Source organism: Schistocerca serialis, chromosome 1 (assembly GCF_023864345.2).
Source record: "Schistocerca serialis cubense isolate TAMUIC-IGC-003099 chromosome 1, iqSchSeri2.2, whole genome shotgun sequence".
NCBI classification, from domain to species: Eukaryota; Metazoa; Arthropoda; class Insecta; order Orthoptera; family Acrididae; genus Schistocerca; species Schistocerca serialis.
The window spans coordinates 1,169,242,045-1,169,258,562 of NC_064638.1; the positions used below are offsets into that span (position 1 = coordinate 1,169,242,045).

Below are 16,518 nucleotides of genomic sequence, written 5' to 3' on the forward strand. Positions count from 1 at the left end.
GACGTAGGAGATATTGCAGGAGAAAGATTTTCTGCAGTGGTCACATTTTTACTTCTAGTTTGCACTTTGTACAGATCACTTGTGCCGAAAATAGTTCTGTCTAGACAAATAATATTTTTAAAACTTAATATAATAAGGCACCCAGTCTACACCCTACCAGAGATGACACAAATCAGAGATTTGAACACGTAGTTCACTCTTCACCAAATTTATATCCTTTAAATCAAGTGTGATACTCTGTCAACTAAAAATGCAACTTTTTCGATGAAAACACTGCAGTACATTGAAACAAAAAAGTACTTAAAATGAAATTCATGTGATATGGAAAGTCCAACATACGACTTTACCACAAGTTGTGGTACAATCTGTAAAAGTCTTATTGGCCCTTGCTGACCTAGTTCTGCTCTGAATATTTCAACAGATATCATGAATTCTCACTGTTAATTCCGTATGACTTACAACAAATAATTATTATTCCCCCAAAATTACTGAAGAGGTGTAACTGTAAGGTTGAGGAAGGTATTTTTTACAATGGTATGAGGGCTATCCACAAAATACATTACGTTTTCGTTTGTGTCTGTTAGGGGGGGGGCTGGTGCGGCCATCTTGGTGTCATGGCATTCCACCGCTCAGTCGGCATCCTGCCGTGCTAGTGAGAGGTTTGTGCTGTACTCCGTTGAGTTACTGTGACAGTTTGAAATGTCAGCGTTAATTGAAAATGCCGCCAAGTGTGCAGTGTGTCCCGTAATAAGGTTTCTGACTGCAAAAAAGCTTTGTGAAGTGTATGGGGACAACATAATCACTGAGAGTGGAGTGCATCAATGGGTCATAAAATTTAAAAATGGCCGAACTAACGTTCACGACGAAGAGTGAAGTGGAAGACCCAGCATAGTGACTGCTGAACTTGTCGAAAAAGTCGATGCCACGGTCCGTGAAAACCGTAATTTCACAATAACGGAACTCTCTATGAGTTTCCCACAAATTTCACAAAGTTTGTTGCACGAAATCATTACTGAAAAGCTTGGTTACCACAAGTTTTGTGCAAGATGGATACCTAAATCTTGACAGAGATTCACAAAAATCAGCAAATGGCTGCAGCGTTAACGTTTTTGGACGCTTACAAGAAAGATGGCGACTCATTACTCGATCGCATCGTTACTGGTGACGAAACATGGGCTAAGCATGTGAACTACGAGACAAAATTGCAGTCAATGCAGTGGGGGCACACAAATTCCCCCCCAAAAACCCAAGAAATGCATGCAGACAATTTCGGCAAGGAAGGTGATGGCGACTGTCTTTTCTGACAGAAAAGGTGTGCTTTTCTGTGGATTTCCTGGAAAGAGGCACTACAATAAACTCTCAAAGGTATTGCCAAACTCTGCACAACCTCAGAAGAGCAATACAAAACAGGGGAAAGTTGGGCTCAAAGATCTTGCTGATTCACGACAACGCCCGGGCCCACACGGCAAATGCCACTCATGAAGTTCTCGAATCTTTTAAGTGGGAGTTGTTTCCTCAGCCGCCGTACAGTCCCGACCTGGCACCGAGCGACTTCCACTTATTCCCAGCAATGAAGAAGTGGTTGGCTATGCAGCGTTTTGATGACGACGCACAGCTTCAAGAAGAGGTAACCATGTGGTTGAAGGCGCAGGCGGCAGAATTTTACGACGAAGGAATTTCCAAGCTCGTCCATCGCTACGATAAGTGCCTTAATTTAAATGGCAACTATGTAGAAAAGTAGTATTTAAGTGCGGCTTTCATCTGTATATAATAAAAAAAAATTACCAATACTTTATTTTTAATTCCAAAACGTAATGTACTTTGTGGATAGCCCTCGTACTGTAATAAAGCAAAGCACTTAAGTGACTCAAAGAGGAACACCTATTAGAGGTGTTAATTAGATTTCCATGAAGAATACACACTGAATTGAATTGACATCAACACAAATCAATTTTTATTCAATTGTTAGAACAATGTTCTCAAGTTTTAATAATGTATATCAAATATTTTCATTTTTAGCAACAACTGCACATAAATTGTGTATTTACACTGTCTATATAAGTACAAAATATTTTAAATTAAATATTGCTACACACCACACACACACACGCACACACACGCACACACACACACACACACACACACACACACACACACACACACACACACGCACACACACACACACACACACACACAGAAGAAAAGAAAAGAAAAGAAAAGAAAAGAAGACAGGAACAGAAGTAGCAAATTTCAGCTTTGTACCACTGGTAGCCTTTATGTGTTGTTGAAGAAACCAGCTCAACAACACAATCATTCAAAAAACAATTGCTCAATCTTAACCAAAAGGATCTATGATTCTGTTGTAGGTAATTTTGTTGTGTCAAGGTCATCAAAGTAAGGATGTAAAATTGCCTTCTTTGCAGTTATCCTGTCTGCAGGGCTGTATGTTAACATTTTCTGCAACACAAAAATCTATGTATTACATACATATAAAAAAGAACACACACACACACACACACACACACACACACAACAAACTTTACAGGCTAAGAAAGCTGTGCCTTAGGCCAGGAAAGGCAATTTCATACCAGCACCAATAGCTCCAACCAATGAAGAATTGCTATGTTTAAAAAACATATCTCATGAAAAAGTTGCGAAATTTGAGAATAATACTCTATGTTACCTCATAACATAGTTCTCTAGGACTATACGGGATAAACTGTGCTAGTTAAAACCTAAATTCAGGGTGGTCCATTGATAGTGACCGGACCAAATATCTCACGAAATAAGCATCAAACAAAAAAACTACAAAGAGCGAAACTCGTCTAGCTTGAAGGGGGAAACCAGATGACACTATGGTTGGCCAGCTAGATGGCGCTGCCATAGGTCAAATGGATATCAACTGCGTTTTTTTAAATAGGAACCCCCCCCCCCTTTTTTTTTTATACATATTCGTGTAGTACGTACAGAAATATGAATGTTTTAGTTGGATCACTTTTTTCGCTTTGTGATAGATGGTGCTGTAACAGTCACAAATGTATAAGTACATGGTATCACGGAACATTCCGCCAATGCGGATGGTATTTGCTTCGTGATACATTACTGGTGTTAAAATGGACCGTTTACCAATTGCGGAAAAGGTCGATATCATGTTGATGTATGGCTATTGTGATCAAAATGCCCAATGGGCGTGTGCATTGTATGCTGCTCAGTATCCTCGATGATATCATCCAAGTGTCCGGACTGGTTGCCGGATAGTTACGTTATTTAAGGAAACAGGAAGTGTTCAGCCACATGTGAAACATCAACCACGACCTGCAACAAATGATGATGCCCAAGTAGGTGTTTTAGCTGCTGTCGCAGCTAATTCAATCATCATTAGCAGACAAATTTCACGAGAAACAGGAATCTCAAAAACGTTGGTGTTGAGAATGCTACATCAACATCGATTGCACCCGTACCATATTTCTATGCACCAGGAATTGCATGACGATGACTTTGAACGTCGTGTACAGTTCTGCCACTGGGCACAAGATAAATTACAGGACGGTGACAGATTTTTGCACGCGTTGTATTTAGCGACGAAGCGTCATTCACCAACAGCGGTAACGTAAATCGCATAATTTGCACTATTGGGCAACGGAAAATCCACGATGGCTGCGACAAGTGGAACATCAGAGTCCTTGGCGGGTTAATGTATGGTGCAGCATTATGGAAGGAAGGATAATTGCCCCCATTTTATCGATGGCAATCTAAATAGTGCAATGTGTGTTGATTTCCTACGTAATGTTGTACCGATGGTACTACAAGATGTTTCACTGCATGACAGAATGGGGATGTACTTCCAACATGATGGATGTCCGGCACACAGCTCGCGTGTGGTTGAAGCGGTGTCGAACAGCATATTTCATGACAGGTGGATTGGTCGTCGAAGCACCATACCATGGCCCACATTCACCGGATCTGACGCCCCCGGATCTCTTTCTGTGGAAAAAGTTGAAGGATATTTGCTATCGTGATCCACCGACAACGGCTGACAACACGCGTCAGTGCATTGTCAATGCACGTGCGAACATTACGGAAGGCGAACTACTCGCTGTTGAGAGGAATGTCGTTACACGTATTGCCAAATGCATTGAGGTTGACAGACATCATTTTGAGCATTTATTGCATTAAAGTGGTATTTACAGGTTATCACGCTGTAACAGAATGCATTCTCAGAAATGATAAGTTCACAAAGGTACATGTGTCACAATGGAACAACCGAAATAAAATGTTCAAATGTAGCTATGTTCTGTATTTTAATTTAAAAAACCTACCTGTTACCAACTGTTCGTCTAAAATTGTGAGCCATATGTTTGTGACTATTACAGCACCATCTATCACAAGGCGAAAAAAGTGGTCCAACTGAAATATGCATATTTCTTTACGTACTACACCAATATGTAATAAAAAATGGAGGTTCCTATTTAAAAAAACACAGTTGATATCCGTTTGATCTATGGCAGCGCCATGTAGCGGGCCAACCATAGTGCCATCTGGTTTCCCCTTCAAGCTAGACAAGTTTTGTTCTTTGTAGTTTTTTCGTTTGACGCTTATTTCATGAGATATTTGGCCCAGTCAGGATCAATGGACCACCCTGTACGAACTGAAAACCATTATAATGTTACGTACTTCCTGCTCAGAAAAACATCAGCTTTCAGGGTTGCAGATGAAAGCAATGGATACATGAATGAACAAACCTTAGTGCTTACTGAGCCATGAGACGTTTAAACTACAACATATTTCATCCTAAGTTTCTTGACATAGTATACTAAGTACCCTGCTCCGTTTTCCAGACCTCCCACCCCCCCCCCTTTTTTTTTTGTAAAAACACTGACTTAATAATACACCACTTAGCACTATCAAAAGAGGAAGAAAGGATGTTTTGGAAATGAATAATGTAGAGAGACAAATTCTGCACAAAATCTTGCAACATGTTTCAAATTATTTTTAAAAAATCGGGTGTGGAAAAAGAGCTTTCCTACTTCCACTTTATCGTTAAGCCTGCTAACATTAGCCACAAACTTTTTTACAACTATGCACATCACCCTAGGGCTATCCAGTGATGTAACCATATTAAAGCCTTATTCCAAAACCAAACAGTTAAGCAATGGAGCTCTCCCATGAGCAGCTTCAAGAAAGTGAGAGGTATAATTACTGCCACATAGTTATTTCTTTTATTACCCTCCAGAATATAGGAATTATCACTTCCAGCATTAAGTTACTTCCACCAGATCCTGCATGCATGACACATGCACACCTGTTTGTGGCCATGTGCCCTGGGTATGGGACATGTTTTTGACTGACTGGTACTTACTCTTAATAAGTCCAGCCCTTCTGGATCCAAGTTTTTCATGCAACTGCTCAAATTATCTTGAGTCCATTTAGGGAATGATGGCTTGTAATCTGGTAGTTTAGAGACACCAGGCCATGTTTCTTCTGTGGGTGTTTTTAATATACTGAAATAAACACATAATTAAACAACATTTTTATACTACTACTACTAGTACGCACTCTAGGACATATCAAAAAATTTATAGGATTTCGTAGTGGAAAATATATGATTATGCAATTAAACAAAACCACATTCATAAACAAGATAGACTGGTTGTAGAGCCCACAATTGTTCAACCTGAATAACCTATTTTTTATCAGCATTATGCACAACATGCATAGCACAATATTCATTCACCTTTCTGCATGCAAGTGGTTTCAGTTACCTCACAGTAGTTGTGTGTCTGGTGATATCACCCACTGCTTCAGATTCATCTTACACCACATTACTCCAATGCCTAGTCTGTGCACTGACTTACGTGTCGTATAAGGCAGTTCATGAGCAGCAGCTAACTAAGCCTTCATACCATCAGATTGCCCTTCAGATAATTATTCCTGAGAGTTCTATTCACTCAGACTAAACTGTTAATAGAACAGACTCCACTGGCTCTAGGGAGCACTTTTTTATATGATCATACATGGTAGGACTTCACAGTAATAAAAGTAATGCCTTGTGTTATTTTCTCCACTTGCTCTGAATCTACCACTGTCTATCTGACATTTGGTGGCTGCAATGCCATTAAGGGGAAATTGTCATGCTGACTGAAGTTTCATTCAGAGCAGTATCAATAAGTTCTCTATGAGCACAATTCCTCCTGACGGGTGCTGGTTACTCTGCATGGAAAAGCACAAGCAGGGATGATGTACTGAGAACATCAGGTTACTCACTCAGAAGGCTACCAGTAAATCACATGATATACACAAATGTTCATTTTGTTGGGGTTGGACTCCATACGGTTTGCATCACACCTTGCCAGGTCTTCATGCACTGCTGGCAACTTCTAGTTTTGGCTTGGGATGTAAGTGGATAAATTTTTTTCCTATTTCTTGCTTTGTCAGATTTGTTAGTAAATACGAGCTTTCAATGAGTTCCCTGGCTGTCGCCATCAGGAGTTACCTGTGATACTAGTAGCCCATGTAGTACCGCGTATGTAGTTGGCCAAATTATGTCGTGAAGACAACATGAGACTTTAAAATGCTACAGATATTATGCCAATACTTGTGATGGAGGAACATCAGTAGTGACACTGATTCCATTAGATGATAGATCAGCCAGCTTATTTTGCTATAGGCTTTCTCTATCAAGTACCAGTTTCCATGCACAACTTTGGTTATAGCTGCTGCCCCAGTTAGAGAAGTTATTACAAATTTTAACGTCAATGAATTCTTTATGTGACATCCATGCTCTACACAGCGTTAAGAAATTACATATACAAACTGACCAGTTTAAATATTACGAAATTTACAAATAATTATGAATTCCAGAAATATTGTGACCAGGTTTTTCTTTTACTGCACAGCTCTCTCTCTCTCTCTCTCTCTCTCTCTCTCTCTCTCTCTCTCTCTCTCTCGTTTTCTTGGGTAGCCAGAAAATGGATTGAATACCTAGTCCGACCAGGGCTCTGTCATTTTATTTGTGGTACCTCTGATAATACGAAGGAGTACTATGGGCTGCTCATATGGTGATTGAATACCTACTGGAATTCTTTCACCAAACAAGCCATGCACAACAACTTTAACCAGAACGACAGCTATAACCTGCACAGAAACTGGCACTCTATGCTGACAGGCTACACAAATATAATCTGTGTGACTGACTATCTAATGGAATCAACATCAAAATCTAACATTTTTCCATCACAGATATTGACAATCTCTGATAGCATGTGGAAGTTCCATGACTTCATGTTGTGCCTGTGACCTAACAGTGCCAACTACATACAAAAATTCTACAAACTTTGTATTAAAGTTAATTTCTGACAATAACACGGGAGAAAGTAACCCAACACACAATATAGAACCAAATCTAGTGCGGCAAGTAACCTGAGATATTTTTCACGCAATGTTGCCATAAAAAACTACATTCTTGTATAGGGAATGCAAGTTGTGTGTCATCTGCACAGATGAGAACTACTGTACTGTCCAACTGTCTGGTCATTTATGGGGGCCCAATACTAAACAAAGGGAGGTCTTTTTCTATCTTCCCCACTGATTTTTGCTCGCTGACATAGAACTGTATACTAATACAATGAAAAATTCCCATAATTCTAAAAAAATTCTGGGTTTTACATGGATGATAAAATTCTAGCATTTTTTCCCGGGGCGTAAACACCCTGCTGACAGTAAGGGATGTGTGTACCAAGTTTACACACACACACACACACACACACACACACACACACACACACACACACACACACACACACAAAATGAGAATCTGCTTCAGAAAATTGTTCAAAATAAATTTGAGATGTGATGCCACAAGTGTTACGTATTAGATAAAAAGTCTCCAATAATATCATTGCAAAGACCATGATAAATTTTGGAGGAGGAAAACAGAAGGAACAACCTACAAATTTATGAGAAATATTCATGTTAAGGCAACTTAACAATTTAGGTACCAGAATCTGAACAACAGAAAAGATATGGTGGAGCTCCTCAACAAACTAGGGCAAAAAAAAAAAAATTAGAAAATACATCTGTTCTAGTGGATTCTGCAATCTAGCATTACCAAATTTGTAGAGTATGAGGATGTTAATACACATATAACCATTTTTGACTGAGGTGTCAACTTTTATACAAAAGAATACAAATGACATATTGAAAATCAATTAAAATTAACAGAAATAAAAATTACACTTAAGCAGGAATAATCACTGAAATGCTTTGTTTTCAAATTTGAACTATATAGCTCAGACTTTTATGTCACCAGTAGCAGCTAAAGAAATGTTTCCAGAAATGAAACTTTCACTCTGCACCAGATTGTGTCCTGATACAACACTTCCTGGCAGAAGTGCTACTGCCAGCCTTATTGTTGCAGTTTCCCAAGCACAAAATTTTAAACCTACCTAGATATCCTGAAATTTGCACACAAAACATCACTACTTTGTATTTCTGGTATCTCCGAGTTTAGATACTGCTTTACCTGTTGTCCTTGTGTTTTCTTTTGCTGTTGCCTTTCATCACAATACGCACAGTACAAACTGCCTAGCAAAGAAATAAATGCATAGCAGACATCTTGAACAATGAGGCAACATATGGGCATGAAACCAAGCAAGTGTATGTGTGTACTTTCTACTTATTTTTATACATGCACTTTTGTTCCGTGCAACAGCAATTGTGAACGAGGTATCATGTGGACATACCTTTACAGTCACATAGCAACTCTGGAGTAAACTGAAAAGCTGTACTACTGTTTTTACTTTGACTGGCAGTCGCAGGACTAGTGTTTAAATTCTTCAATGACTTCCTCATCAGGCTGCTGTGCTTTGTGTTCATCTTTGTCATTAGATCACATCAACCCTCTTTTCAGGAAGACTGCAACAAATGTGCATTTCTCAGGCTTAACTGTTTCATCTGAGTGGAAATCTTCATAAATATTGATCACACTTTGCCCAATGTCTTTGAAAGTCTATCAAGATCTGCAATATGAATCACTTTGCAGTGCTAGGTATAGTTCTTTTTTCCATATACAATCTTCTGCACCAAAATCACAAAAGAAAGTTCTCATAATGAAAGCACAGAGTAAAAACAACAACCATGCAGGTGATGCACTTTTACGCAATGGTGGCTTGTGAGTATACATTCTGGGTGCTCATAAATTTTAAATTCAGCTACATTTGAGAGTGAAATTAATAGTCTCTGCTGTTATGCTTATCAACAAGTTATATAACTACAGCCACTGACAATAATAATAGTAATAACAACAACAGTAATAATAATAAGATGCATAACTTATGCGACAAAAGAGAGAACTGTTTTGTGGAATTTTGTTGTTTTGTACATAATGAAGTACATTTTAGGAGAATAACAAAATAATGTTTAAGCTTTCGCAACTATCTGTTTCACATTTTTTGTGTAAGCGGGAGTTTTCGGGCTTTTCCATTTTTCAGACAAATGTAAAAGAGCCCTAACAGATTTATTAGTTCACAAATTTATTTCTAGGCTGAAAAATCCGATATTCTTAGACTCCATCCACAACAGCAACATCTTGTGCTCACTGTACACTTCCTTGTTAAATTTTTGCTTGTAGTCACAATTATTTGAGCCTTTGTGGCTACTTTTCCTCATAATTTATTATTCTGTTCCCTGAATGAGAGTTTGACTCTGCAGTGGAGTGTGTGCTGATATGAAACTTCCTGGCAGATGAAAGCTGTGTGCTGGACTGAGACTAACTCGGGACCTTTGCCTTTTGCAGACAAGTGCTCTACAAACTGAGTTACCCAAGCATGTCTCACGACTCATCCTCACATCTTTACTTTTCTGTTAGCATTTAAAATAGATTAAACATAGTACATGTTTACACTGCACATGAAAGCCAGTCCCCACACAGTAAACAACCAACACCAAACACAAAGTGCCGGCTGTGGAAATGATTTAACTTGCGTAGTAATGTCTATCAACACAGTGGTCACTTGACTAGAATACAAATGAGGCACTGAAATCCATAAGGGCCTAAAGCACACTGACGTCACTCCCACATTTAAGTGAATATCGGAGAAACCAATGATACACCATTTTGTGAATTTTCATATATACAATGTGCACCCACAGCACAGATAAACCTGACTCACCATGAGATCAACAGATTTCAGAGCATGAAAAAATGCTACAATATCTCAATCAACAGTGATGTGCTCTGGGCCCTTATGATTCTCAGCACCTCAAAGGAATTACTGTATGACAAAATTCATTACTTAACATATTACACATTCAGAAACCCACAAAATAGGTTTACCAACAGCACAACTTTCACTGACGTCCATTCTAATTTTGTTAAAGTATATAGTGAGTGAATTAGCACATCTGAGGAGTGTGCTGTCATCTAGCAAGATTTATGCTGAGCAAACAGGGATAAAAGTGTGCCGCAGTGTGCTACCACCTGGTGGCAACAACGGAAACGTCTAGTTGAGTGGCAAAGGCTTGCTGTGCACATTGTGAACTGTGCATGTTGTTTATCAAATCCGTATATATTTAGCCCATACAGCGATTATGTCACACGAGTTGGGCATGCGCAAAATCCCCTTAAAATGTGCTCAACTGAAGGTGTGCTCGCGACCCTGATGCCAAGTTTCACAGAGTCTAGAGGAGCCGTAGCGCAGCACATTTAAGTGCCATAACTTTCAGATTGCAGCATCTACATTACGTTTAACAGCATTCAAAGAATAATAAGCAACAAATCCGCAATGTGTCAAAAGTTAGGGTGTCCACATGCTCTTGTGCAGCTGCCACTGCTTTTATTGCACTGGTGCTCCAGAGATGTGTTCACTGGGAGTCTCATTTTTAAACTTGTGAACGTGGTGTACTGACTTAGGAACTTGATTTACTGCAAATCTTGTACCACAAAGAAATAGTAAGACAAAATGTGATCACAGTATGGAGTCTTAGATGTCATGAACTGAACAAAGTAATAAATCCCATAGAAAGATGACAATTGACACCAATTTTTCTGTTATATAATTTTTTCACAGCATGCAAATGATCCACTGGGTTACACAGACTTCCACCATTTCTGATCAAAATCCAATAGTATTTTGGTTGTTAACTATCTCAATGGACATCTTTTACACTACAGAGACTAGTAACAGATCTAAAGTTTTATAATTATTAGCCTGGCTCCTTTCTTGGGAAGTAGACTAATAATATCGTACAACAATGATTACCTGGTGAGTTCCAGGAATTAAACAGCTAGGTTATCAGTCTCTTGCTCATGGGACAGTTCATCTGGATTTAGTGATATCAGTCAGAAAATTTGATAGAATTGTGACAGTATGTAGAAGTGATAAAATAGAGGCTCTGAAAGTAATACTGGTGTCAGGTATGAGAAATAACTGAATGAGATAAAAGTAGATTGGTTGGGCTGGTCTGATAGCCAGAAAGCAGACAAGGTTAGTTACATAGTGAGCCTTTGCATAGTGCTGCTTTAAGCGATGGGGTGGTCTGTGAAGGAGACTGCGAGAGACATTGGAGTGCCCTTCATCAGTCCTGAATAGCAGTTGCCAAGTCTTTGGTCCACAATGGCACCTGCTGCTGCTGGAAGGAGCCCGTTAAAGAGTGATGACAGTTCCATCAGAGCGATGATTATGTAGGAGACATCCCAAATAACCTTGCTGTCACTATCTGACAGGTAGGACAAAGGTGACGGCAGAGGTATACAACTGTCAGCCAGCCATTTGGAGCGCCCAATGTGGTGTTCGGGCCATCAGGTGGTGACAACGAAGTGACAGGACGTCAGGTAGTAATAACTCACAAGTATCATTCTGTAGCTCCTACAGCAGTGAAGCCACCAAACTGGGGGAAATATTGTAATATTAAATACAGCCCAAAAGGTATCATGGGCTGCACTGAAGTGGTTAGGTGTGCCATCATTGAGGAGAGAGAGCTCAAAGTCAGAAGTTGGTTAACCAGAAATCCCCTGATAGAACATGTGGTATTACCCCTACAGTGTGTGGTGTGTGCTGAAATTGCAAAATAAGAGAAGAAGGTGGTAGGTGGTGGGAAGGGCATGGGGGGGGGGGGGGGGGGGGAGGGGGGGGGAGGCGGAAGGGAGGAGTTGTCAAATTAAAATAGGCAGTCAACATTTGTGCCATGCCTAGAGGTAAATAAGCATTGCAAATGTAGACTTCTGGCTTCGTTCACATTCTTGCTGTTACTGCTTCCAGTGTGGTATAGAGGGGAATCTACACCGTGACAATATCTATGCAAACCAACATAGAGACCTCTTCAGATGCTCTCTCAGGGCCTGTATGGTTCCGACAGAAGGCACAGTAACATTGAAGTGCTGGAGAATGGTCATCAGTGAAATTTATTTCTTGTAGAACAACATACTAGTCACCTGTAAGGGTGAAATGACATCTATGAACATTGGTTCTGAATCCTATGGAGTGCAGATATTTAGCACCTTCAGGGACACAAGAGTAGCCTCTTCCCAAGAGTCCTTCATTTTATCCTCTCTCTAGAGGTTCTTAACTCTTGCCCACTGTGGAGTATGAACTGAATCTGGAGTGGGCAGCCCCATAGCCCGCAGTACGTTGTTTCTTCAGCCACTGGCTGGTATCAGGTCACTGGTCTGTAGGTTTCTGGAAAGAAGGTTCTGTAGTGTCACCAGTAGATGCCATAAGAAATAGCTGCTTCACCAGATAGAAGCAGGGAATCCCCAAAGAGGATGCTACAGGAACCATTTACTCAAATACAAGTTGACTAAACTATGAACATGTTATTCTTACTACAGTACAGCACTGAATATCTATGTCACGGGAGTGGAAGGAGGAAGTCCACGTTCTGTCAATTACCTAACAACAATGGTGGCAAAATTCAATGTCACTTGGATGGGATTTAAGTGGTCTTATTTTTTCCAGGCTTCAAATTATGAGAGGTTACGGGTGACCTTAAAGTCCTGGATTTTACACTCTCTAATTATTGCTGTTTTCAGTCCAAGAACTGGTTTGTGCAGCTCTCCGTGCTACCCTACTCCATGCAAGCCTCTTTATTCCCAAATAATGACTGCAACCTACATCCTTCCAAATCTGCTACAATTTTTATCCTCTACACATTCCTAAGAAACTAAATTGGTGACCCCTTGATGTTTCGTGTACTATCAACCAATCACTTCTTTTGATCAAGTTGTGCCACTAATTTGTCTTCCTTATCACCACATGGCTACACTTCAGACAAATACCTTCAGAAAAAGACTTTCTAACACTTAAACCCATATTCAATGTTAACAAATTTGTCTTCTCAAGAAGTGCTTTGCTTGCCATTGCCAGTCTACATTATACGTCCTCTACTTCAGTTGTCATCAGTTATTTCGTTGCCCAAATAGCAAAACTCATCTATTACTTTTAGTTTCTCGTTGCCTAATCTAGTTCCCTAAGCATTGTCCAATTTAATTCAACTACTTTCCATTATCTTTGTTTCACTTTTGTTGATGTTTATCTTATATCCTCCTGTCAATATGCTGTTCATTCCATTCAACTGCTCTTCCAAGACCTTTACTGTCTCAACAGACTTACAATGTCATTAGCAAACCTCAAAGTTGCTATTTCTTCTCCCTGAACTTTAATTCCTGCTCCAAATCTTTCTTTTGTTTCCTTTACTGCTTGCTCAGTGTACAAATTGAGTAACATCTGGGATAAACTACAATCGGGGATAAACTACAACCCTGTCTAACTCCCTTCTCAACCACTGCTTCTGTTTCATGCCCCTCGACTCTTGACTGCTGTCTGGTTTCTATTCTCAAGTTGTAAATAGTCTTTCACTCCTCGTATTTTGCCCCTGCTACCTTCAGAATTTTCAAGAGTATTCCAGTCAACATTGTAAAAACTCACTCTACATCTAATAATGCTATAAACAAAGACTTGCCTTACCAATCTTCTAATACAATTTGCAGCGTCAGTATTGCTTCATGTGTTACAACATTTCTCTGGAATCCAAACAGATTTTCCCTGAGGTTGGCTTCTACCAGTTTTTCCATTCTTCTGTGAAGAACTAATGGTAGCATTTTGCGATCGTGACTTATTAAACTAATAGTTTGGTAATACCTGTCGGCATCTGCTTTTTTTGGAATCTGTATTATTATATTCTTCTTGAAGTCTGAGGGTATTTCACCTATCTCATACACCTTGTTGACTAGATGGAAGAGTTGTCACAGTTGGCTCTTTCAAGACCAACAGTAGTTCTAATGGAATGTCATCTACTTCTGGGGCCTTGTTTCAACTTGGGTGATAACTTACATCTTTCCACTGTGTGAGGAGTATCTTGAGCACCACCCACATTGAGCAATAGACAGCAGATTTCATGGCCATTGCCCGGTGTCCACAAAGGACCATCACCTACTCTTCAGAGCACAGGGAAGCAACAGCTCAGTCATGAACAGTACATTCCCCGCATAGTCAGTAGGGCTTCCATTGTACAAATAATTTATAGTGTCTACGTGGACTGGGTATCATGTTCGGTATTGTGTAAAATGCTGGACATTGAGTGACCTCATCCACATGTCCTGCACCTAAAAAAACTGGAAGTCAAACTCAGATGTGGGGGACCAAACAAGAGCTAACCAAAATTCATGGTGAAAAGTAAAATGGAAAGTAATAATCAGTGTCCTAGGAATGGGCTAGCTTGTAACAGAAGTTGTGCTAGAGGTTAAGCATGGAACAAAGAGACACACTGAGTAAGATAATAGGACACGAAACGAAGTGCTGCTCTGGCCTGGGACACAATGTCTGTCACATCTGTACACACAGGAGTTATGAACTCCCTGGTAGAGAGTAAAAATAATTATGTTGGATTTAAAAACCATGAAATTAAAATTAGTAGCTCTTAATCAAAAGCCAGATGAAATTTAGGTACATTGAACATGTTCTCAGGGAGCAGGTGAAGTAGTTTTAGAGACATCAGTAGACCCAGAATTTCATCTCCAGCAAAACACACATCACTGCATTAGACATGCATCAAAACATACGGAATGAGAAATATGTAAAACAACTTTGAAAACAATCGAAAAGTAATATTTAAAGAAATAATACAAGTAACAGTGGAATGCCAAGTTGTTTCAGTTCTTTTAACATACAACTTTTCCCCTCAAATACTCAAGTGTTAGACTGGCTGTTTATATTTATATGGGTAATCGGCAATAAAGCAGTCACTACCATGGATGCTACAAAACAATTATTAATACAAAGTCAATGATGTAGCTTTATTATCTTCAGTAATTTCATATATTCCAAGAACATGTAAGCGTGTGAACCTACACAAATAAATAATTGTTTAAGGTGTAGACATGGATCCTGTGTAGCCTGTTCAACTACCACTGTGTCATACAGATTTACTATGAGAAACAAGAACAGTTTTTAGTGCATTGTATTAAACAACTGTTTATGTAATTTAACTACTTACAAGAAGTAGAAAAAAATCAGCAATGGAAATATTGTAAAACCATCCTGCAGGAATTGACCTACCGGAAGATCCTGAAAAGCTGGTCTATTTCTGAGTCTCCTTGAAACAATGGCTTCTTTGTTGTCATTTCTGCAAATATACATCCAATGGACCATATATCAATTGGACAGGAGTATTTGAGAGAGCCCAGTAAAACTTCAGGAGCTCTATACCAAAGAGTTACAACCTGGAATTAAACACATGAAAAATAGAGTTTGTCCAAGTCTTATCAAGTGATATTAGGTTCAGTACATGTAAAGTGGTCTAGCAGAGCCCACTTCATTATCTTAGAATCTACTGAAATTTTGTATGGAGATGCCCATAAGTTTTATAGGAGATTCCACATATGCTTGTCTTTCAGTACACATTAGTTGATTGTTATGAGCTCCTTAAGCCATGGCTTTTGAAATTTTGTAACAAAGATGTAAAAGTTTTCATTCTCATTGAAGTGTTGTTTATTAAAGAGCTAAGCAACATCCCTGATATAGACTTGTTCAGTTGTTAGCATGATGTGAGGTAAAGTAATGACAAATATTCAATGTTCAGACAGAATTACTTCCTGATTTAACTGTCACAGAAAGCTGTTTTTGTAATTTGTTTTGTATCAGTACTTGTGTCATATGCAATATTTAGCTCCAGGCAATGGCTGTTTCTTGTAATAATCAGATGCAACAGTCACAATACAAGAGAAGGAAAGTTGCTACTCACCATATAGCGGATATGCTGAGCTGCGATAGGCACAATAAAAAGATTCACACAATCATGGCTTTTAGCCATAAAGGCCTTTGTCAGTAGTGGACACACACACACTCACACACACACACACACACACACACACACACACACACACAAGCGCAACTTGCACACACATCTGCAGTCTCAGAGAACTGAAACTACACTGCTATCAGCAGCACCAGTGCATGATGGGAGTGGTAACTGGGTAGGGGTAAGGAGGAGGCTCGGGCGAGGAGGGGGAGGGATAGTATGGCG

General features: G+C 39.4%; 1 protein-coding gene across 1 annotated transcript in view; it reads right to left on the bottom strand.

Moving 5' to 3' along the window:
• Positions 1-1,926: 1,926 nt before the first annotated feature.
• The window catches only part of LOC126418485 (cyclin-dependent kinase 1-like), a 47,893-nt gene continuing 33,301 nt past the window's right edge, over positions 1,927-16,518 (bottom strand). Inside the window, exons 5-7 of the mRNA XM_050085265.1 lie at positions 15,552-15,715; positions 5,360-5,501; positions 1,927-2,457 (exon numbers count right to left, since the gene is read on the bottom strand). Of these exons, the coding sequence (XP_049941222.1) occupies positions 2,350-2,457; positions 5,360-5,501; positions 15,552-15,715 (414 nt within the window). The 3' untranslated portion in view covers positions 1,927-2,349. The remainder of the gene's footprint in view (positions 2,458-5,359; positions 5,502-15,551; positions 15,716-16,518) is intronic.